General features: G+C 50.1%; 1 protein-coding gene and 1 long non-coding RNA gene across 5 annotated transcripts in view; both read left to right on the top strand.

The window, feature by feature from the left end:
- The window catches only part of ZDHHC14 (zinc finger DHHC-type palmitoyltransferase 14), a 276,640-nt gene that overhangs the window by 239,727 nt on the left and 12,240 nt on the right, over window positions 1-24,673 (top strand). For all 4 annotated transcript variants that reach the window (XM_067701681.1, XM_067701679.1, XM_067701683.1 and 1 more), the window contains exons 5-8: window positions 462-510; window positions 15,240-15,342; window positions 16,626-16,735; window positions 21,511-21,613. In XM_067701681.1, coding sequence (XP_067557782.1) covers window positions 462-510; window positions 15,240-15,342; window positions 16,626-16,735; window positions 21,511-21,613 — 365 coding nt within the window. The remainder of the gene's footprint in view (window positions 1-461; window positions 511-15,239; window positions 15,343-16,625; window positions 16,736-21,510; window positions 21,614-24,673) is intronic.
- Window positions 522-3,855, top strand: LOC137204404 (uncharacterized). Its single transcript, XR_010933600.1, has 3 exons — window positions 522-674; window positions 2,417-2,535; window positions 2,692-3,855. It is a non-coding gene; the product is annotated as an uncharacterized lncRNA (long non-coding RNA).

Below are 24,673 nucleotides of genomic sequence, written 5' to 3'. Positions count from 1 at the left end.
GAGTTTGTTTACTCTGGGATGCAGAGAAAGACATCTTTTATGCATAGCCTAGTTTACAAGATGCCCAGGGTCAAAAGTTAACAAACTTTAGGAAAACAGTGTTTCATAAAAGAAGAGGAAAAAATAGCATACAGTATTCTGTTTTCCCATTCAAATCAGGAAAACAAAGGAGTAATCAGAACTATAATTTACGGGAAAGTATGCAGGCATCCATCTGCTTTTATTGAAGAAATATCCTGCAGATGTCGGGTCTGCTTATGAATCTGCCACTTTCTAGTTGAATAACTTCAGTGGAATCTCAATCTCTGATCAGTGCACTGGGTTCTACAGAACCACAAAATGTAATTATTTAATTGCTCTTTAGACACCTATTATTTTTATGTAGATGAGAGAGCTTTCAGCCTGAAGGCTGTTTTCTGGAGGTGATGTCTGAATACTAAATTCTGCTTTCCTTCCCACAGGTTCACAGCAAGCAGGATTCCTAAATGCTCTTAAGGACAGTCCTGCAAGATATCCTTTCTGGCTGTTGTTTTTTACAATGCTAACGTGTTAAGTATTGGACGGGCCACATCTACTCAATAACCTCTTCATGTGGTGCCTTGGCTTTCCTTTTCATAAATCGTGTTCCCTTTTCTTCTGTAAAGTATCCAGAGAACTCCCGAACACTCACTTGTGTGAGTAACAGCCTCTGAATGCTTGAACGTCGAAGTGACTCATTTAGCCTTGTTTAAATTGAAGTGCTCTTTCACTAGAAAACTAAGTGTGAATTCTTGCCCACCCCCAGAAACCCACACTGATTTGCGTTACAGCAGGTTGGTCTGGGGAGAAGTCAGGCTGAGTTCCAACTGGCTACATTTTGATCAGCGGGTGGTCCCTACGGAATATTTGCAGACGCCCCTGTGTGGGTGCCGTCTTGGTGCAGTCACCATGTGGGGGTCCTCAGACCCTCTGTGTTCATGGGCAGCACAGAATTTTGGCGGCTACTACAGATTCTGTAGTCAGCTGCTGATCTCTTAAAGAGGCACAGGGACAGATGAAGATGTACAGAGGCTCTTGGAGAGTACATTTCACAGGTATGTCCTGTCTTCTGTTAATGACCTAAGAAGCTAGAGTTAGCTAGAAGTTGGCCAGAAGGAAAGGTTGTGCTGGGAATGAAATTCTCAGCATCGGTGGCTGCTAAAAGCAGGTCCCATGGGAAATGCCTCCTTCGTTTCCCTGCCCAACCCTGCCAGGGGTAACCATCCTCCACCATCATCGCTTCTCTGTGTCCTTCGGTTTTCAAGGCATGTTGCTTTGGCATAGCTTACAGCCAAGCCTTGTCTTTTCTTCCCTGAAGAAGAGGCTCGTCTAAGTCTTTCAGGATATCAGTTCCATCATGAAAACATGCTAGTCTTGTTAAGTTTTATGAATGCAGCTCAGAACCGGCACTGAGGTCTGGGCTGCCAGCTGGAATGCTTTCTGAAGCCTCAAGAGTGTGGCAGGCTTAGCCATCTCCCCTCCCCGGTCCCAGGCACCTGTGCCTTTCCTGAGGCCATGGGCCCGTGCTGGACGATGTGTGGCGATGGACGCGAGGGGCAGCTCTGCCAGAACGTCCTCTAGAGCACGCGTCTGCTCGTGCTCCTGGCTTGGCTGTGCTTATGGTCTGTGTAATCAATAGCATTGCGCTCCCCAGTGAGGGGAGTAGACAGACGCTGCTGAGAGGAGTGACAGTGTGTTTCAGCGGTGTGCAAACTGTGCTGTTCGTGTGGAAAGCGGACGAAGGAGAGAAATGCTTTTATTTGGTTCAGAGCAAATTTTAACTTATCTTCCCTTGAAATAGCATTCTCAGGTAGAGGTAAAGAGTTTCTCCTGGGCTTCCCTGGTGGCGCAGTGGCTGGGAGTTCGCCTGCCGATGCAGGGGACACAGGTTCGTACCCCGGTCTGGGAAGATCCCACATGCCGCGGAGCGGCTGGGCCCGTGAGCCGTGGCCGCTGAGCCTGCGCGTCCGGAGCCTGTGCTCCGCAGCGGGAGAGGCCGCCACAGTGAGAGGCCCGCGTAGTTTCTCCTACGGCGCGGTTCCTGAAAGCTCCTGAGACTCGCAGCCACTGCCTTTCCAAACAGCGCTGTCATATCCAGGGCTGAGCCTCTCAGCCCACAGCCAGGCATTTCCCCTTTACAGGTGTTACCCAGGCGTGTCCTCCACATTCAGAAGCTTGGCAGCTGCAGCTGTGGCAGCACAGCCTGCTCTGAGCGCATGGCAGGCCCCTGACAGCCTCCAGACACGGCTGCAGGGCACCCCGGCACATCCGGCCCAGGGCCTTCCCCAGCACGGCTCTGGCACGTGCCGGCTGTATTAGCTTCCTGTTGCTGTTGTAACGAATAGCCACAAAAAAGAGGCTTAAAGCCACATAACTTCATTATCGCCCGGTTCTGCAGGTCAGAAGTCCAGTAGGCTCGGCTGATTTCTTCTCTGGGTCCCAGGCTGAAACCAAGGTGTCGCCAGCCTGGATTCTTATCTGAAGTCTCAGGGGAGAATCCTCTTCCGGCTCATTCAGGTAGTTGACTAAACTCATGGGGTGCAGGGCTGAGGGCCCCTCTCCTTGCTCCGTTCCCTGACTCCTCCCTTTCTCTTCAAGGCCAGCAACAGGGGATCAGATCCCTCTGACGCTCTCAGTCCCCCCTGCCTCTAACGCTCATCTCTCTGCCCTCAGCCAGAAAGCCTCTCTGCTTCTGAAGAGTGGCCGCATCCAGACCATTCGGGAAAATCTCCCCATCTCAAGACCAATGACCTTCGATCTACAGACTCCCCTTTGCCACGTGGATAATGTATTCACAGCTGCTAGGGATTAGGGCGTCTTTGGGGAGGCCATTGTCCTGTCAACCCCACAGGCCTTCAGGTAGGATGTACCCAGGAATCAGGCACTCAGGTGCAGGTGGGTTTGAGAGGATCTGTCTCTGAACCCATCCAGGAAGCTCACTAGACGTCACCAGGTCACTTCTTGAGTTGACTGTGAATTCCCTCCCTTCCCTTTCTGCCCTTTCTGTTAATCTAGGAGAGAGGGGATGGGAGACAAAAATGGATGGGCTTTAAAATACATATATATATACACACACACATAAATATACACACACATATATATGTATATGTGTGTATGTGTATATATACATACATGTATGCACATATATGTGTATATATGTGTGTGTGTATACATACACATATAGAAGAATACACACATACACACACACATATATCTCCTGCCCTGAGTTCAGGTTGAAAATGCTGACAGAATGCCCCATGAGGTCCTTGTTGAATTAGCCGACCCTTCACAGTTTAATAGGTGAAGTTATTATCTAACTTTACTCCTGCTGACTGGGTCCCCACTTGGTTTTGTGGCACCTCCTGATCCAGTGTCAGGCTGGGCTCCTGCCTGGAAAAAGGTGACCTAAAGCTGAAGCCAGAATATCCCAGGGAGCTGCCCAGCAACATAGAGACCCTCTGATAAAACCACTCCATTTCTCTCTCGGAGAAAAGCAGAACGAAGAGCAAGGCGCAGGAGGAACGTGAAGAAAAGCTGCCGATAGGGAGGGAGGAGCGACACTCCCAACCCGGATCTTCTTTATTTATTTTTGGAAGTAGTGGAGAATTTCAGGAATGCCAGACACACCCGTAGGAAAGCAAAGTGCTGGGGTTTTTTTTGTTGTTGTTGTTTTTTGCGGTACGCGGGCCTCTCACTGTTGTGGCCTCTCCCGTTGCAGAGCACAGGCTCCGGACGCGCCGGCTCAGCGGCCATGGCTCACGGGCCCAGCCGCTCCGCGGCATGTGGGATCTTCCCGGACCGGGGCACGAACCCGTGTCCCCTGCATCGGCAGGCGGACTCTCAACCACTGCGCCACCAGGGAAGCCCAGTGCTGGGTTTTTAATTACAAAGCACAGAAACATTCTGTGTGTGCCTCTCCCCAGTCAATGGTGTGAAGACCTAAGGCCGTCTGTTCTGGCCACGTGTTTTCTGTTTAAATACATGCTTTGGGGAAGATGCCCTCTTATTGAGTGAGTCTGTTAAGAAGTGCTGAGTTCTGATGCTTTATCATAAATTCATATTCCAGAAGAAAAAGTATGCTTTAGTTTCTACTGGGTTGTGATGTATTTTTGAAAAAAGGAGTTCTGGTTATAAGGGATAACATATGCGTGATAAGTAAGGTTGGGTCCCGTCAGGATGCTATTTCTGGCTCCTGCTTTTCCTCTGGACACCCGTGTGGCTTTGGAGGCTCCATGGAGATAGCCGGGTGGAAACTTCTAAGGGGCGGCTTTTAGCTCCCGAGATGGGTGCGCTAACCACGGGGGCTGCTCAGGAATGGTATGGCCTGGGGAGGACGGGTCACAGGGACAGTGGCACTCCGAAAGAGGATGCATCCTGCTGGTTAGGGTGGGAGGAGATTCTAGCATCAGATAAACATTAAACTCAGTAGCTCTAAGCTCCCTTCTGCTGCTGAGGCCTTAAGAGTCTGGGAGTCTCTTTTGAGGTGGTCGATTTATGATGGATGAGACTGATCTGTGATGTTTCACACTCACAGAAGCCGTCCTCTGATGATGGCAGCGCTGCCCACGGCTCGTCCGCTCCGGACCTGCAGTCTGTGCAAGAATCTGCAAAGTACCAAGTTCTTAAAACAAGAGGAGGTTTTCTGGCTGAATTGCCCGAGCCCAGGAAAGTCCAGGGCAGCCTTTGCAAGTGACCCCTGCAGAGTGTTCTCGGGCAAGAAAATATATTTAAAATGCTTCAGTAGCCTCCAATCTGATCTCCTGACAATAATACAAAAATATTTTGATGACAAATGGGGGCACAGGCAAAGGTTTCTCACCGTGGATTTAATCTGCAAAATATCCAACTCAAAAAGTTGTGGTTGATGAAATGAGAGAGATTAGAAACAGAAATGCCTCATTAGCCAGGACTCCTTATCAGAAATACTGCCATGAATGATGGGAACATTGCTAAAGTAAAAAGCTCTTCATCAGGCCCGCATGCAACCAGCAGGACTTTATAGGAGAAAGGCATCAACCAGCTCATTCAGGAAGTGAGCCAGGTGTCCAGGGGACGGTGTCTAGTTCCAGCATGAAAGAGTTTGAGGAGGATTGAGTGTTAGCTCTTCTCTAAATGTTTGATACAATCGCCTGTGACCAGCCATCTGGTCCTGGACTTCTGTTTGTTGGAAGATTTTTAATCACAGTTTCAATTTCATTACTTGTGATTGGTCTGTTCATATTTTCTATGTCTTCCTGGTTCAGTCTTAGAAGGTTGTACCTTTCTAAGAATTTGTCCATTTCTTTCAGGTTGTCCATTTCGTTGGCATAGAGTTGCTTGTAGTAGTCTCTCATGATCTTTTGTATTTCTGCGGTGTCGGTTGTAACTTCTTTTTCATTTCTAATTTTATTGATCTGAGTCCTCTCCCTTTTTTTCTTGATGAGTCTGGCTAAAGGCTTATCAATTTTGTTTATCTTCTCAAAGAACCAGCTTTTAGCTTCATTGATCTTTGTCATTGTTTTCTTCATTTCTATTTCTTTTGTTTCTGCTCTGATCTTTTTTTTTTTGTTTTTTTGCGGTACGCGGGCCTCTCACTGTTGTGGCCTCACCTGTTGCGGAGCACAGGCTCCGGACGCGCAGGCTCAGCGGCCATGGCTCATGGGCCCAGCCGCTCCACAGCATGTGGGATCTTCCCAGACCGGGGCACGAACCCGTGTCCCCTGAATCAGCAGGCAGACCCTCAACCACTGCGCCACCAGGGAAGCCCTCTGCTCTGATCTTTATGATGTCTTCCCTTCTACTGACTTTCTGGGAGGAGGTGGGAAGGAGACACAGGTGAGAAGGAGCGGGCGGGGGCGGCGGGAAACGTCGTAAGTGGCTGTGAGTAGAACGACTGGCTCTGGCTCACTTGTGGGCACTGAGCAGGCCCTTCCCGGGCTGTGGTGGGGAAGAGGAAGGACGTTCGACCACCAGGGTCACCCTTGGCAAGAGCACGTCCAGCCTCGGAGCCCCATCCTCCATCCTCTTCTTCCTGCCCCCTCTCACCTCCCGTTTCCTGGGCTGGCTCCCCGTGACTGTGGCCATTTCTTTCCTTTCATCTCTGCATCAGAGAAGCACAGGCAGCGGGGTGCAGGCTTCTGGGGTTCAGTGAGAAGTGGGGTAGCTGCCTGGGCTTTCAAAGGCCCCCCTGGCCTTCCCCGGGGAAAGAGACAAAAGGAGAATCTTCTCCAAAAAGGGTGGCACTGGGTCTTCAGTCCACCCAGCCAGGCAGGTCCAACGAAGGAGGTCCACTCAGCCTCTGCTTCCTTCAAAATCATTATACTGAATGCCCACCACCTGGGCCCAAAACGTGCCAGGGTTACAAAGTCTAGAACGATCCGTCAGCCTTGAGCTTCAAAGCACATCAACCAGAGGCCAGAGGAACGATGAAGGACGGGATGACTCACTCTTCTCAACGAGCATCTGTGGATGCCAGGATCTGAGCTCTGACTCTGGTTCCTACAAGCAGAATAAGTCTTAAGTGACATAAAAATGCCATAGCATGCACTGGAGGTAGGAGTAGGGTCCAAAAGGAGGCTGCATCTCCTGCAGGGAAGTCAGGAGGCTTCCACGGGCGGCAGGTGGCATTTGCACAGGGCCTGGAAAGGTGGAGTTCTAACAGGGACACGGAGGGGAGAAGCCTGGCGGGTGTGTATGGTGTGTAGGGGAGAGCAGGCCGTCTGGAGGGCTGGAGCCAGGCTTGTGTTCACTCTTTCACTCGGCAAGGTTAGCAGCGTGGGCGCCGGGAGCCCTAATGGTGTCAGCACCCGGATACTCTTACAGACACACACACACAGACACACACACACACACACACACACACGGTGGGGATGGAGGACGGTGCTAGGATGGCTGAGCCCTGACTGGGGCTGGAGGTCACGACCAATCGCCCCCAGGAAGCAGGTCCCAACAGCACTGAATACCAGTGAAAGAGCGAGCGGCCTTCTTCCCCCGGACACCGGGGAACCAGCCATGATTTTTGGCAGGCGAATGACATAATCAAGCTGCTTTTTGTTCTTGTTTTGCCTTGAAGCATACTCACCTTGAAGCAAAGAACACGATGGAGTGAGGTAGTGAGGAGATGTTTGCAAAGGAAGGACCCCGAAATTGAAATCGGTGACAAGGGGACAGATCTGCGGGGAGATCTGCAGTCAGATAGGACCTGGGAGGAGAGGGGGAGGAAGGGGGGTCCGAACCCTAGGTGACCCGGGGAAAGGGGCACAGCAGAAAAGGGAGACAGCTAGCATTGGTTTGGGGAGAAATGAGCTTGATCTGAGCTACATGTACAAACAGAATCTAGGAGGTCGCACATGGAACCTCCACGTCAGCCTGGACTGTCTTTAGGGTCCTCTGTGGTTATTGCGTGAAATATGGAAGCAGAAAAAAAACCGGGAGCCTGAAGCGAAATGTTCCAGCCTCTTAGGAACTGTCACTGGTCACACAGAGTCAGGGAAGCCACATGGCCGGGCACACCTCGCAGACTTCTGGGGTTCAGGGAGCTGAAGCCCCTCAGGAACAGGGCCAGCAGGGGGAGGGGACGCCTGCCCACTAACGGTCACTTCAGTGTAGCAGCATTAACGTCCATTTCAAAGGGTTACACTCATCTCTAATTATGGCATCGTTCAGCTCTCCCAAAACGAGAAGGACGATGGGTACCTCGGACGGTCACCGATTCTGCGTGGTGGAGGCTTTTGGCAGAACGCCTTTTTTGCCCCCAGTGTGCACTTATTTCAAGGCACCGTCGACAGGCGCCCCCAGCCTCATGGGCATCGTTCTGTTTTAGTGGAATTTGGTAGAAGGCTTGGAGTCAGCCTGGGTGCTGTCAGAAAGGGGACACTGGGGGCCGATGGAAAATCCATGGGGGCAGGACAGGCCTTCACTAGCCCAGCTCTCAGGGCCTGTCCATCCTGGTGTCTGCTGGTGCTCAGGGAGCCCCCGGGAAACAGGTGGGACAAGTGCCCGAGGTCTCACAGCAGGACCTCACCGAGAGGTTAAGTGACCCCGATTCATGCTCGGTGACGCACTGACGTTTCCAGAGCTAGAACCCAGCCCCTCCACCCAGGGAATCGAGAGTCTTCCCCGCTGCCCCCGGCCAGGTGGATTGCGGGAGTTCTGTGAAGAATAAGCATAGATTAGATCTCAGAAGATCACAGAGTGGGAGAGGAGGTTTTTGGTTTTTAAAATCACCCAAGTGATACAAGAGCGTATTCTCACGGTAACAAATTTCAAATAGAAACGTCAGGGTAAAAAGGAAGCGTTGCTCTTGACTCGTCATCGTTCTGTAGGAGTTCTTGTCGGGTTTTGTGGGTCTTTACAGGTGATCCTCTCAGAGTTTAAATACATACATGTGTGCATGCACACACACATGTACAGTTGGGGGGACTGCTTTACCTAAAGGGATCATACATGCTCTTTGGATTGTCCTACTATTTGATTTTTAGATATTTCCTGAAGACGTTTCCATGTCAACACATAGATGTACACCATCCTCTTTTCAACTGTTTTATAGAATTCCAGAGTATAGCTGAACCACAGTGTCTTCTTCTAGTGATGAGTATTTAGACTTCTTTTATTACTGCTCAGAAACTGAGGTAGTGGACTTTCTTGTATGTATCTCTTTGTGTACAAGTGTAAGCATTTCTCTAGGATTGACAACTAGATGTGGAGTCACTGAGTTAAAAGCTAAGTGTACTTTAAATATAATGTACCATAGTGTCCCCTAAAGATATTATACCAATTCATGCTCCATTTCTCCCCACCTTCACCCACACTGGAGTTGTCAGTGCTGTGATTTTTGCCGATTTGATGGGGAGAAAAAAATCGGTTTTAATTTCCATTTTCTGGACAATATTCAGCTTGCACGTATTTTCGTGACTGTTAGCCTTTTTTTTTTCTCACCTCAATGTGCCAGTTCAAACTCTTTGTCCGTTTTTCAATTGGGCTGTTTCTTCTTTTCCTATTAACATGTTCTTTATATATAGTCTTAATAATAATCTTATAACTATCTTTTTCCAATATTTTTCTCCCAACCTATCACTTACCTTTTAACTTGACCTTTTTATACAAAAAAGTGTAATTTATTAACAAATTCAATCTGTAAATCTCATCCTACATGGCTCCGTACATCCTCACCCCAAAATGATGCAAGTATTTCCTTTATTTTCTTCTAATACCTTTCTATGTTGTTTCTTAAGTTTGGCGCAGTAATTGATCTGTAATAGAATTGTGTGTGTGGGTTGTGAGCTAAAGTTCTAACTTCATTTTTCCCGAATGTTGAGTGAAGTGTCCCAATACCACTTACTAATCTATTCTGGCAGTTCTCAAACTTTTTGGTCTCAGAACTCTTTTGCAGTCTTAAAAATTATTGAGGGGCTTCCCTGGTGGCGCAGTGGTTGGGAGTCCCCCTGCCGATGTGGGGGACGTGGGTTCGTGCCCCGGTCTGGGAGGATCCCACATGCCGCGGAGCGGCTGGGCCCGTGAGCCATGGCTGCTGAGCCTGCGCGTCTGGGGCCTGTGCTCCACCACGGGAGAGGCCACAACAGTGAGAGGCCCACGTACTGCAAAAACAAACAAACAAACAAAAATTATTGAGGACCCCAGAGAGCCTCTGTTCATGTAGATTATATCTATTTCTATATACTGCGTTTAAAACTGAGAAATGTTTTTTTTTTTTTTTTTGAGAAATGTTTAAAACACAAGAATGCATAAGAGTGAATGAGGACATCATCTTTCATCACACAGCCTCCAGAAGAAGCCACCACGTGGTAGGATGAGAGTGAAGCTGGGAAATAATGTTTTGGTGATGATAGGAAAATAGTTCTGACCTGGAGGATACCCTGAAAGGATCTTGGGGACCCTAAGGTTCCACAGGCCACACTTTGAGAACCACCGGTCTATTCCTTCACCACTAATTTGAAATGCCTTCTTTACCCCCACATGCCCACGGCCTGTTTAGACTGTTCTCACCTTGTTTTGTTTACGAGAAAAGTCTTCTCCTGCTCCCACCTCCCTGATGTTGTTTTTCAAAATTCCTCACCTGTTCTTATACATTTCCTCTTCCTGATGAATTTGAGAGTCCTTTTGTCAAATTCCATTTTCAAAATTCCAGCTGGAATTTTGATTGGAGTTCTAGTGACTTCATAGGTTTAATTTGGGACAACTACACACCTCTATCTCCCAGTACATAAGCATTTAGGAGAAAGGATTTGAGAGACTGAAGGATGATGGTCCCATGATCCAGTCTGAAAGGTCCCAGAAACTTGATTTTCAAAGTGTGTTGTCATGTAAGTCATCGGGAAGTCAGCAGCCTCCACCCCAGACACAGTGGTGGGCCCTCTAATGACAGGGGCAGAAGCTGTAGTTTCTTATCTCCGTCTAAGGATTATAGGGTCATCTAATGATGAGGAAAATATACTGACAAGTTCCTGAACCTAAATATCTAAAAGGATTAAATGCTGATTTAGACCCTCAATCTAGAGGACAAAGGGTCTATCACTGAGATCTGCCCTTCCATCAAAGCTCTTCCTGTAAGTGAGCATTGCCTACCTTACTGTAACTTTTAGGGGGAAAAGAAAGAAAGAGATGATTACCAACAACATCTGTTTCTTATATTTTCAATGTCAGAACCCCAGACAGAGACCTAAAGCAGAATAAGATGCAGGAGGACCCAGGGGTGCCTGGCTGGTGCCCACAGAGAAAGGCCCCTCAGCACCGTGCGGTGTGACCAGCCCCCTGGCCACACACGCCCAGTGCTCAGAGCGGAAGCACCCGAGGCAGAGCCTTGGACTCTGGCATTCCCTGGCCATTCTGGAATCCAGGGATTTTGGGTCGATGAGGAAACCCACATGAAATACAGACTTTTTAAAATAAACTGTAATCTAGATTTGGCACTTGGCAAAAAAGCCTGTCGCCAGCCTGATTGCTGGAATGTGGGGAGATGGGTGATGACATATTAACAGAGACAAGTTCTTCACCCAGGGGTGGCTCTAAGGCCGTGGGACTGATGGACAAGGTTGCATGTCACGGGCAGCCTCAGCCTTGCTGTTGTGAGCTTTGAGGCTCCAAAGTTAGGCCTGTCATGTGACACTCCGTAGCTTGGAGCCTTGGGAAGGGTTCTTTCTGTCCTAGAAGTCTGCAGACCAAGTTCCAGTTCTGTTCTGCCGTGAAGTGCGATGTGAGCTTTTATAAGTGGCTTGACTACTCTGGGCCTTAACCCTTCATTTTACATAAAATTTTACCTATTTGTAAAATGAAGGGATTAGGATAAATCAGGACATTTTAACTTGGGGTCCATGTGTATCCATGCAGAGGCATCAGGGGCGTTTTTAAGCCTCCTGAAATTATAAGGAAAAAAATGTGTTTATGTGCATTTTTTCTGAGAAAAGCGTAGGAACCCAATAAGGTTAAAAACCTTTGGTTCCTTACCTCTCACCTTTTACGATTCTCCAAATACTGAGGTGCCCTCACCATTCTGCCCAATACTATTTCCATGTCCCTGCAAGGTCGTCTCCCCTTGCTTACCTGCCCACAGGCAAGCAGACCCCTGTACCCTGAGGGTGGGAAGCTTACCTTCCCCCACCGTCTGCTGTCCGGAGTGCCGGGCCAGGTGCCTAGAAAGGCACAGAGCAGGCACTTGTGGGACTGCGTGGAAACCCAAGGGAGGGGCGCCTGCCTGCCGGCATTTTTCAGTCTTTTTCAATTCCATAGTCACCTAGCGAGTACCTCAGTGTGCAGCACTTTGAGCTAGCGGCTGCGGGGAATCTAAAGCCATACTCTTGGCCACAGAGGGGGCTCCCTTTCTTTTTGGGGGGCTGGGGAGGAGACATGGAGGCTGGCAGTGGTAATGGCTGTGGTTTGGAACCCATCTCTGATGCAATAAACATCCAGCTGCTTATTAAATTGGCTCCTACTGGAGTTGGCCTGTTTCCACTCATGTCTCTTTTAAAAAAAAAAAAATCAGTAAGTGGGTTTTGATACATTAAAAAGAAATTTATGAAAAAAAAAGAAATTTATGTTTCTTAACTTACTATGGCGTAGATAATTTCAACGTCAAGCTATCGGGTCAGTGAGAAGATGTGTTGTTCAGATATTCGTACCTCTGTCTGAGAGTGAATTTGAGGGGGATGGACTCCTTAAGGTGCGATAGGTTCAAGAAACCCTGACAAGGAGGGTCCTGATCTCCCCCAGCAGAGGTTGGGGTCAGCCTAGAGCCACGTGTCCCTTAGCAAGAATTCAGAAAGGAATCGGCCCATGGCTTTTCTGTCCTACTGGCAGAGCCAGACTTCCAAGCTTCAAATCCCTGCTCTGCTATTTCTTAAACAAATTACTTAACTGCTTCCTGCCTCGGTTTCCCTATCGGTTAAGTGGGAATCACACTTCTCACTGGGTTGCTCTGAGGATTAAGTGAATTAATCCACATGAAGCTCTTGTTTTGTTTTGTTTGAATTTTATTTTATTTTTTTATACAGCGGGTTCTTACTAGTTATCCATTTTATACATGTTAGTGTATCTATGTCAATCCCAATCTCCCAGTTCATCACACGTGAAGCCTTTGGAACAGGACCTGACACACAGCCAGTGATGCCAGCCATTGTTACGAATGATGATGATTATTCCTTCAGACGTCCTGTGGGCGAGGCGGCAGCTGTAAGGGGAGAGGCGGAGGGGGCTGCATCTTCCATCCTACCTTGAATTCCTCACTTGGACACAGCTGTGAGCTAACAGTGAAACTGCATTCTGTTATTTATAAAATGTTACCAAGCACATGAGATATTAATATAGAACACTGCGAATTTGGGGGGTTGCTATAAACACTTAAAACTCCACATCCACTGGTAACAACGCCTCCTTTTGGAGGTAATCATGTAAGTGGCATCACAAAGGGAACAGCAGCCGCAAAAGGAACAGGAGATGCAAAGGGAGACGTAGCCACGTTAGATGCCGTGGCCTCCTCCACTTTCACATGCCAGCTTTTACCTGGTTCACACGTGTGGATGTTACATGTGTTTTGACATGACCATCATTCTGCCTGGATTGTAAACTGTCGTTGACATCTAAGTATTTCCGAGACCAAAGTTGGGCTCTTCGTGTATTATTCAGTAAATAAATCTTTTGGTTCGTTCTTCATTCTCTCTTTTCTACCCTTGTTTCCATTCCATTTGTCACCTCCTCTTTGACCTTTCTGCCTCTTGTCTTTTCCTTCCAGCCTGTGCAAAGTCACTGCCAGTGTCATCCCCCTTTATACAACGCGGTTCTCCCGACGCAGGCTTCCCACTACTTCCTCATCATTTTCCCTGGGCTCCACTTCTCTGCTTTCAAGCCAGTGCGGGCAGAGCTCCCACGTGGCTGCTCCCCCATCTGTGTCCTCTTGGATGGGGAGATGAGGCTGGGAGGGGGGGCGTCTGTGAGCCCCAACCTGTCAGGAGGCGGTTGAGAATGAGATCTTCTTTGCTACCTGGGCCACCATCCCTGTGTCCCCATGTGCAGCGAGGCCTCTGCCATAACCGTTTGTCCCCCTGGGTAACCCTGGCAGAAAAGAAGGGCTGGTGGCAGCCCTGAGGAGGGGCCTGCTTCTCTGCATCTCCTCCCAACCCCTCCGTACTTATCCCCTTTTCCAGAATCCACCTCAGTCTTCCTTTTCTTGGTAGGTGCAGCTCCTCCTGCAGCCTGTTCACCTCTTTCCTCCGAGAGGACCGGGCAGCACTCCCACCCCCCAGGGGCACCCTGTGTTGGATCCGCAAGATCCCGCTGCTCTGCACTGTCTTCACCTTGGCCAGCTGGACATCCTCCTCTTGAGATGTCCTTTTAATTTCTGGGCGGGGCTTTTCTGAGGCCTTGCAGTTTCTAGAAATTTAAACCTTAGAAAGAAAAATACAGCATTTTCCCACTTTTCCAAGAGCAGACCCAGTGGTGTACCCCGAAGCTGAAAGTCAGTGAACAAGCAGGAAGTGCATTCGTTCCCCCTGTTTTGTATGCAGCCCCACATGCCGGACAGTGGCATTTGTTAATCATGACGTGGCAGATGACGGTGCTGCACCGGATGATACATTCATTTCTCTGCTCTGAAGATCAATGATATCCAGTCCTGAAAAAAAAATCAATGGTGATGTATTACAGCATGATCTATGGCTTCCATCCCTGGAAGCATTAGGAAAGCATGAGTATTTACTTTCTCTGGCCTGTAATTTATCAATGGAGGCTGCATGATGGGTATTTAAACTCCCAGACCTATGATGAATTATTTTTTCCTGAGAAACATCTTTATCTTGTAAATAGAATTTTATAAGTATTTGTGGGACAGGAATATTCTCTAGTCTTTTCAAATTGCCACACTCCTGGCTGATTTGTCTCGTCTGTTGAAGAATGCCAGGCTTTTTCTCCTTTGGTTTTAGTGCATCTTGTGGAACTCGAGACTCCCCATCACTCACAGTCTGGTGTGGAGCCAGGTTTTCTAGTTGCCTGTCAATAGCTGAGGACAGCCCTATGTGTCGGGGTGGGCTGAGGGGCTGGGAAAAGGTCCCCTAAGAAAAAATACCGCTCACCCTGATGCCACACCGAGAAATGGCCCCACCGGGTCAGAAGCCCATCCACAGTGAGGGCAGGCAGCCAGGGGGTGGAAGGGCCATGCAGGGAGAGAGAAAGCCAGGAAGATAAACCCCGCCTGGTCTCAGCCGCCCGAGGTCAGCCCTGCAAATGACTGTCACAGCCTCAAATCGGGTCGAGAGGGAAACCTGTCAGTGCTACAGTCTCAGCTTTCAGAAGCCAAAGGTAGAGCCTGTGATTGAAGTGATGTTCAGTATTGGGTCCATTCATCAAAAGCCTGGGCTGCTGCCAGCTCCAGCCAGCGTGCTTCCTGGTTTTGCTGCCGCCGCCTTTGGCTACACAGTGAGTCATGAGGAAAGGGCCAAGGTCGGGTGGGAAGGACAGTCAGAGGAACTGTCAGCCATGAGAAAGGAACGAGACCTGTTCAGGGAGCCCACCGATCACTTAACTGAGCACAAACGCTGTGCCGTGAAGGAGAATGTGGCCTCGTGCCTGCCCCTGAGGGTCTCCTTTGGCTACAAGACCACTGATGCCAGGCTAGGTGGACGCAAGGGCCTGAGTGAGGGCCTGGGGGCGGGTTCTGTCCAAATCTCAGTCATCCAGCTCCCTGGGGCCCTAAGAACGTCACGGTCCTACTGGTTCACCTCCTTGACTCCGGGTACTGTGCTGGAGGCCGTGGTCTGCTTCTTCTCCGTCTGGTCCATCGTGGGGCTCTCGGGTTTCCACACGTACCTGATCAGCTCCAACCAGACCACAAATGAAGACGTAAGTTCCTGGTGGGGTGGGACGCGGGCATGTTCTTTCGTGGGAAATAGAGAAAGAAGAGGTGAGGGGCCCGGGCTCCCTTTCCAGATGGGAGCCCCTGGGAGCAAAGAGCCTGCACGGGAAGCATTTTCCGACATCAGTCTCCAATTTCTCTATTGCGAATCTCCGAACTGTCCTGCTCTCTGACCACGTCACTTAGATACTAAGATCCGCCGAGTGACCCCCCAATTCCAAGGCCCAAGGAGGGATTCTGTTCTATTCCTTTGCAATAATTCTATCAGCAACTTGTCACCCTGCCCCGATGAAGAGAGACCTCACAGGCTGGCCTCTCTCAGATAACGGCTCCATTTCATTTTGGGAGGCAATCGCACTGACCCAAAGTTTAACTTTTTATCCAGGATTATCTGCCTGTACTTAATGCAGATGGAGAGGAAATACAAAACCAGAAAACGTAATGCTGGAAAATGTTTCTTCGTGAGCCTGGTCCTTTTTGCTCTGAATATTTGGATTCTGACAGAAGCCTCTATCAGTACATGAATTCAATGTCTCAGAATTAGGTTGCCTCCGAGACTTGAGAAAAACCAGTGCTGATGAGATAGATGAGTTCCGAGAATGTTAAGACAGCTATGTGTATGTGCTAACTGAGAACACGAGAAATACCCTGCAGAATTATTCTGCAATGTGGTGAGGCTGAATTCAGGCCATAAATGCGCAATTAAGGACTTCCCTGGCGGTCCAATAGGTAAGGCTTCACCTTCCAGTGCAAGGGGTGCGTGATCAATCCCTGGTCGGGGAGCTAAGATCCCACGTGCCGCGTGGCCAAAAAAAAAACAAAATATAAAGCAGAAGCAATGCTGTAACAAATTCAATAAAGACTAAAAAAAAAAAATAGTCCACATCAAAAAATCTTTTTTAAAAAAATGGGCCATTAGGGGAGGTGTGTTACTCCTCTCTGCTACCGTCCATTTCATGACTATTTAACACACTAAACGTAGCATCAAGGAATCTCCACTGGCTCATGTGAGCTGCCTTTTAAGTACCATGTGGTAGAAATAAGAGACTATTTTCCCCAGAGAATGTTGTTTCTCCCTGGTCTCACCTGCTGTTTGGGGATATTTCCAAGTTTGGGGTTAATGCCAGTTTTCCTTGAGAAAAGAACCTCCGTTTCTTCTGCTGAAGAAATGAGTAAAGATCATTGCATTCTTTACAGGCTTCTTCTGATCGGCCCAAACTGTGACATTGGTGTGATGGGTACTGTGTCATTGACTATCCTTTTCTTTCAGATTAAAGGATCTTGGTCAAATAAAAGAGGTAAAGAGAATTACAACCCCTACAGCTACGGAAATATCTTTACAAATTGCTGTGTTGCCCTGTGTGGGCCCATTTCTCCAAGGTAAGATTCAGATGGCACGATGCCCGATAACAGACCTGGGGAAGCACACACCCTAGTGTGTTAGCGCAGGCCTCGGGCAGCAGTGACCTGGCCGGCGGCAATGACCGCCAGCCAGGTCAGCACGCCGCTCTGTGCTGCGGAGACGTGGCCTTAACGATGTAGAGATCTGGCTTGTGTTATGCTTGGCATAACTTTCTACTGAATTTGTGTCAAGTTTGGGGAAAATCCCCTCAGGATCAAAACAGGGACACTGAGTCAGGTGACCCCATGAATCATTAGATGATGTTGAACATCCAGCTGTCATGAGGGAGCAGGACACAAGGTAGGAAGCAATTAGAAAGCCTGTAGACATAAGTGCTAAGAGCTGAGTTGTGCAGAATAGAAACGCTAAAATAGTTCAGAGGGAGAGATCCGTGTGGGCTGAAGCAGTGGAGATTGTGGTGATGATAAGACAGCAGTCCTGTTAATAATGGCCATGGCTGACATTTACTGGATAGTGTTAGGCTCTGTTTTATGTGCTTTAGGTGGATTAACTTTTAAAACCTCACTCTGTACCTATGAGGTCGGTACTATTATATCCCATTATATGGAAGAGGAAACCAAGGCACAGAGAGGTTAAATAACGTGCTCAAGATCACACAGGTGGTAAACGCTGCCTGGTCAGGACACAAACCCAGGCGTCTGACGTCAGAACCTGTGTGTGTCAATGGTAGAAGCTGCCTCCTAGTCTTGATTATTCGTGAGTTATGCTCTTGTAGAATATTTCCAACAGATTAGCCAAATCAAACATTATTTGATAAGCAAGTTTTCCAGGTTTCTAGAATGAGTTTCCAAGCCTTCCTCGCTTTTGGCCTCCAACTGTGTACATGGAGAGAAACCACAAAAGCTACTGGCTCGTGTCCATAGCAGCCCCGCTGTGCACTTAGAGCTGCACGGTCAGTCATCACTAACTTGTGCTCGTGGAACACAAACTGGGTTTGATCATCAGCCTGAGTGAAGCTTCATTAGGGAAGGAAGAGTGATTCCCTCCCCCACCCCGCCCCCCAAAATATCAAACACATATTCCAAGGCCATTTATTGATTGGTACTGGATTATAGTTCCTGGTGCCATTGGGTAATTAGAAATTGATCATTTTCCAGTTTGGGTCTAGAAAGTTGGGAGCCCAGTGTGCCACTCGTCCTGAATTTGGGGCCCTCGGGGGCCCCTGACCTGCCCCTCCCAGGCCTCCTCTGAGGAGGGACAGCAGGAAGGGACAGCCAAGGGCTCTGGACGGAAGGGGCTGCCTCAGGCCAGGGTGTCCGTCATGCCTGGAGGGTGCCCCTCCCCCAAGAGAGCTCCAGACTCACCCAGGAGTCCCTCTTGGGGCTCTTTAGGCCAGAAAAACCCTCTGGAAATGCTTGTTTTTTCACAGTTTAGCTTTGTGTTTCCTCCTGGTGTGTGTTTATTTGTGGATAGTGGGGACAGGCCATGAAGCACAGAGTAGAAGAGGCAAAAGAGACATGAACAAGCATCTCACCCCGTCTCTGAAATAGACACCTGAGTCTAGGAAAGGAATGTAGAAGTCTCACGTTTTGCCCGGATCTCTTTTCCCGTTCCCAAGTCTTTGATTTGCATCTGGCGCCATTCTGTGTTGTTTATAGATCGTCTTGTCATAGCGAAATTATTTCTTCCACAACTGGATTAAATTTGCTGGTTTGGCTAAGCTGAGGCTGTATTCTTTCCAAAATCCAAGTCCCCCTGGATGGAGCATTTCTCAGGGACGGCCCTCCCCTCGGAAGAGCTTGACCACTCGAGGGTTTGTGCAGGAAGATGGGGCGCTGCCCTCTCTCGCTTGCCCACAGGTTCCCAGAGCTGGCCTGGGCAGAAGTGGGCAGGGTCATGGTGTCTGTCTTCGCTGTTCCCTCCTGTCACCCTCCTCGCCCTCTGCTGTCTCTGCCCTGCCTCACCCAACCCCTGTGCACTAAAAGAGCACCAGGGCCTTGCACGGGCATCCCAGACAGGCTGAAGAATGAGCAGTGTCCCTCGCCTCAGACAGGGACTAAGCACCACCTGTGTGCCCAGCGCCACGTGCCTGGGAAGCCTCTAAAGCATTCTTAGTGTGACGATGTACTCACGAGGGAGGGAGAGGGTGTCTTCAAGATTCCCCGTGAGAGCCATGGAGCACGGGGGCAAAGACCCGTGCCCCATTCCCTGCAGTGTCCCCAGGGTTGGGGGGGCAGCAGGGTGGGAACAGCCAGGTTTGGGAGGGGGTCCTCATAACGAGTCTGGCAGGAGGAATGGAAGATTGGAAAGACAGAAAGTCCCAAGGTGTGGTCAGGGTCAGGCCCTACGGGCTGCTGCTGTGGGTCAGCCAGTCATAAGAATTCACTCGGCTGCTGTCACTGAGCACGTGCTGTGTGCTGGGGTCCAGGGATGCGCCTGAGAGAACGTCAACAATACAGGTCTGTCCAGGGCAGGTCTGCACAGGGGGAGGGGCTGGGATGGGGTCGGGGTGCAGGTTCCATGGACACCTGGCAGGGCTTCCCAGAGGAGGGGGATGTAAGGTATGAACCATTCTAAAGGATCAGGAGGAACTGGGGAAAAGGAATTGTGGGAGGAGAGAAGGGACAGCATGTGCAAAGGCCCAGAGGTGAGAGGAGAGCCCAGCTTGTCAGAGGAGGAACTGGGGGAGTGAGGGGGGTCCCGGGGGGCAAGGCAAGAGATGAGGTGAGCTTAGGAGGGGCTCGAGGGCCATTCTGAGGGCCAGAAAGAGGCTTGGGGCAGAGTGTTACAGTCTTGGGCGCGTGGCTGAACAGGCTGAACGCATGGGAAGCAGGCCGAGAACAACTTTTTCTATAATCCCTGCTGTCCCCACTCTTTTGATGACCTAGTTCTTTTTCTGCTCCTGGATGAAATCCCCTGCAAGTCCCTTAATTTCTTCTGTCAGCTGGAAAAAAAAAAGACTCGGGGCACTTCCATTTCCTCCAAAATAGTGTCATTTCAGTGAACCGGAACTTCAAAGTTCAGTGTAAGTTAACATTTTCCACCCCTTCATCCCTACCAGGGCTGCAAACAGTTTGACCCCCGGCATGCCCCTTTGAGCCAGCTACACACCAGCTCTCTCCCAGGGACTGAGCCTGGCCCCACCCCTGGATCTCATCATTGGCAGGAGTGGTGACCCCTCTCCCCAGGACATCCTTCTTTGCCCTTTCCTTCGCTCTTTGACACCCTTGAAGGTGGCCGCAGACTTGGTCTGAGAATCCCTTTGACGGTCCTGCATGGGGATCCAACACCTCCCCTTTGGAGGATGGAGGTTCTTGTAGCCTCTTGTTTTTTCTAAACCTCAGGGGATTTGACTGAAACTGAAGCAGAGTCCCACTTCCAGATCCTGTCATAAGTATTTTTTTAATGGCTTGTTAGTCTGTCACTGGAAGACCTGAGGTGGTAGCTGTGATGATAACGCGTATCTTCTGAAAGCCGAGCTGACACGTGGAACAGCCTTCAGCCGCCCGGGCCCCGCCCCCAGGAGGAGGAGCGTGTGGGCACGTGGATGTGCTTGGGGCGTCCCTCAGAGGCCCAGCCCCACCCCACGGGAGGCCAGGGCGGGAGCCCCACTTAGTGGCCGAACCTCCTGTTGCCCCTTGCAGTTCTGTCCTTAGACCCGGGGTCAACACGGAGTCTTCACTCAGGGAGGAAATAGGCAAAAACCCTTTTGATGGCAAAGGAATCTTCACCCTCACCTCCTACCTGGGCAACAGTGCCATAGAGTGAACACAGAAACGTTGTTCAGGAAACGTGTCGGTGGGAGACCGAGGACCCGTTTTTACTCGCTCAGTCAGAAGCGTTTGCTCAGCACCCGCTGGGGGGCAGCTGTGGAGGTAATGATGATGAAGAAGACCCCGTTTCTGCCCTCGTGGTGCTTACGCTTCGTGACAGGCGCACACGGAAACACGTGGAGCCAGCGTGATGTGATACGGCGCCCACGGCGCTCCGAGGGCGGGCCAGAGGGGCCAGATCCTCCGGGACAGGTGCCGTGGGGGAGACGAGATGAAGCCTGCCCCCGGGGGCCTGCGGGCTGCTCCACAGAGGAGTCATTCGTATAGATCACTGTGACATCAGGCCAGCAGTGGCATGTACCAGCAGGAGGATCACAGGCAGGGCTGAGAGAAGCCAGATGAGGGAAGAAAGCGGATATAGGGCCAAGAGCAGGGCTGGAGGCCGAGAAGAATGGACAGCGGACGGGAAGGGAAAGTGACTTCGGGCAATTAAAAGCCACAGCCTGAACAGAAACAGAGACGACAAAGCAGAGAACGCACAGCGGGTGCGTGGCTTCTGCTCCCGGGCAGAGCACTGGCGCGTAGTAGGTGCTCAGACGCGCTTGTTGAAGGAATGAAGCCGTGAATGCCGTGTGTGACAAGATGTGGATTTGAGGCCGGAGAGGAAGGTTGGGGACAGGTTGTGTGAGGCCTGAAGGCCGAGCAAGGGGGTCTGGGCTCCGATGGCAGGTGATGGAGGCTGTGCAGGCAGGAGGGGTGACGTGATCAGGACGGGGGCGGAGTGCGGGGCCTGCAGCAGGTGGCAGGGAGGGAACAGATGCTCCAGGCGTTTCTAAGGGCAGAAGTGGTAGACTCTGGAGCCTGACCACACATGAAGGCGAGCAGAGGTGTATTCTGAAGCGCCTTGGGGGCCCGTCACAGAAAACGGACCCCCGAGATGGAAATTAAGAGAGCGTTGTCGGTGTTTTGGGCTTTTTATTCGCTCTCTGACCCCTGCATTGTTCTGTTTTCTCTTGCAGCCTCATTGACAGAAGAGGGTACATCCAGCCTGACACCCCACGGCCAGCCGCACCCTCCAACGGGATGGCCGCGTACGGGGCCACACAGTCACAGAGTGATACGGTAGGACCTGCAGCGCCCCACAGAGGCTTCTCTCCCACATCTGTGTTCACTGACCTGTAACAGTCAGTCACCTAGAAAGCTTCCCGGGACACCCCTGGGCTGGCAGGCTCAGAGAGGGCAAGGAAGCGTTAAATTAAGGCGATATCCGCCGAAGGCTTACGCCCCCCGCCCAACAGGTGGTCAGTTTGTTTGGGGTTGTGTCGGGGAGCTACATAACATCTCTTCCAGAAACAACTTGAGGCAGCTTGCTCTGGAAAGCCCCTCACACAGAACCGGGCTGCTGTCTGGGGTGAGCGAGAGCTGCCCCAAGCAGGGCTGGCTGTCTGGCGAGTCCCCGAGTCCCGTGCCGTCCCTTTGCCTCAGTCTGCACCCGCTCCCTCAGCCCCTCTTTAAATGTGCAGCGGACTCTGCTGCCAGGTCTCCCCACTTTCAGCCAAAACCTTAGATCAGCCATGCACACCTCAGTGCAAATAATCAGACAAGCTGTTCATTCACTGACAGCAAAAACTGACTGGTGCCTCTCCAAAGAGGTCCCTGGGTCACGCTTCTGTGGAGGTGTGGGACGGATGCTTTGTTTTCACTCTGCACCTGGGAGACGGGGCAGGGACGGAGTCTTTCCATGGGCACCTGAGCTCACAGTCTGGCTGGCCCCGACCATCAGTGCCTTAAAATTCTTCAGTGGTCTGTAAGTCAATGGCCTCTCTTTATCAGGAACAAATTCCCCTAAAGAAGTGTTTCTGAAAGGGACCCAGTCTTGTGGCCCACTGTTTGCTCTCTATAGACCTGAATCACCCACAACAGAGTCCATGACAAACAGGCCAGGACAGCAGAGTGGGTTCAGAAAAGAGGCTTTGACAGTCCAGGACTTGGAGATGGAGCTGATGTGGAAATCTGGGAGCAGGGAGCCAGGGATGCCTCCTGCCTTTCAGCTTGGCGACAAGATGACCATACACATCACCAACAGGAGATATAAAAGGAGGTACCAGTTGGGGGAAGCTGATTTCAATATGTAGAAATGGGGTACCCTCGGATGCCTGGGGATAGGGGGAGGTGCCCTGCAGGTTGCTATATAGAAAGCTCGGGGAAGGTTTGCTTCGCCGTACTTAGGAAGGAATGACATGGTTGGTAGAAATTCACTTTGAAATACTGGAGATGTGAATCAATTTTATTAGTTATCCTAGAATCCAGTCGATCTAGCATTTAAAAAAACTGTAAGACATGCTCCTGTTTGTCATCCGAGATATTAATCTGATTTCATCCCACATGCTGGAAGATTTTTTTTTTTTTGCGGTACGCGGGCCTCTCACTGTTGTGGCCTCTCCCGTTGCGGAGCACAGGCTCCGGACGCGCAGGCTCAGCGGCCATGGCTCACGGGCCCAGCCGCTCCGCGGCATGTGGGATCTTCCCCAACCGGGGCACGAACCCGTGTCCCCTGCATCAGCAGGTGGACTCCCAACCACTGCGCCACCAGGGAAGCCCCTGGAAGATTATTTTTTGAAATCAGCATTTATTATCTTTTGCTAACTTTCTCTCCACCCATGCCTGCCAATTCTGCCCCCATCAGGTCAAGTTTCTTTATCTAATTGGATACTACTAGTGAGGATAATAGAACAGGATAATTATGGAAGACAATGGAAGGAAAAGCTTTGCAAATGGACAGATTTAAGTACAACTGAACACAGCAGGGAAAGGCAGAGAGCTGGGATGTGGGATCAGAGAGCCTGGGCTTGCAGTGACTGACTGGGGGCTGGGTGACCTTGGCAAGTCACTTCATCCCGAGAGTCTTAAGTTCCTAAACTGTAAAATGAAGAAGGGGATAATGATGTTCACCTCCCTCCCATCACCACTTTATAACAAAGGGCCTGGCACATAGTAGGTGCTGGTTAAACATTCAACTGAATGTATTTGAAAGTTCCCCTCACAGGGGCTTGCTCAAGGGAAGTTCTGAATAAATATTAGTTTGTTCCTGTCTTCCTTTCCTCATTCCTTTCTTCCTCCAATTTTGTCAACATCTGCAAAAGGCTCCACCTTGAATGTGGAACTAGGAACTAGAGGGAAGGAGTTCCCTTTGATGCAGTGACATGGCAACATGGCTTCATGAAGTGATGGCCTTGGTAGGATCAAATTAACCCATGGGCCAAGAGACAGGACATGGTCATTTTACCCACTAGACACCACAGGCAAAGCACCTGTGTGCTTTTCTGGGGAGTATGAAAAATTTTAAGTCCTGAAAAAAAATTATGAGCTCTGAAACATGAAAAGAAAACAGCAAAATCAAAATTAATAAATGTTTTATGTCTATGAGACCCATGAATATGTCAACTTCATTAATTGTTAAATTTAGCTTTCATCAAAATTTCATTACATCTTAGAAATGATTTGTAGGTTGGGTTTTTCTCACTTCATAAGAATTCCCCAGCACACATGTGATTACAGAGAAATCATTACCAATTATAAAGCAGTGAGTTGCCTGTAGACAGATCAATTTAAAAGCTAACTGCCTGGGGCGCCCTGCGCTTCCTGTCTTGCCATGCTGCCTGTGTTAGGGGAAACCCAGGTTTCCACTGGGCTTAAGGCTGGGGGGACTCTTTTTGGTCCCAAGGCGCCTACCCACTGCTGGGAGTGCCCCCAGTACGTCAGAACGTGTTCAGGAGAGGCAGGAGCTGAAAGCTGTTTGGGGAAGTAAGATGAGATATGTTCTTCATGGTCCCACAAGCCAGAACTGGGACCGGAAGGTGGGCCCGGGAGGCAGATGGTACTCAATCCAAGAGGGGAATGCCCAACACCCAGAGCTCATGGCAGATGGGAGCCCCTGCCACAGAGGTGTTCAGGCTGGGGGAGGTGGCACCCCCAGCAACGTGGCCACAGAGGAGTCAGCACTGGCGGGAGGGCTGGACATTGACCCTCAGGGTTCCTTCCAACTCAGAGCCTGTCATCCAGGCCACCGGCCTTGTCAGCAGGGCAACATCACTGTGCCAGATAATGGTCCATTCTACTGTGCACTTATGGCCATTCAGGCACTAGAGCGTGAGCCTTTCCATTGTTTCCGTTGTTCGTTAT

The sequence above is a fragment of the Pseudorca crassidens genome, chromosome 13 (genome assembly GCF_039906515.1).
Source record: "Pseudorca crassidens isolate mPseCra1 chromosome 13, mPseCra1.hap1, whole genome shotgun sequence".
In the NCBI taxonomy this organism is placed as follows: Eukaryota; Metazoa; Chordata; class Mammalia; order Artiodactyla; family Delphinidae; genus Pseudorca; species Pseudorca crassidens.
Note: the sequence above shows the minus strand (reverse complement) of the source record. Positions and strands in the feature narration are given on the sequence as shown.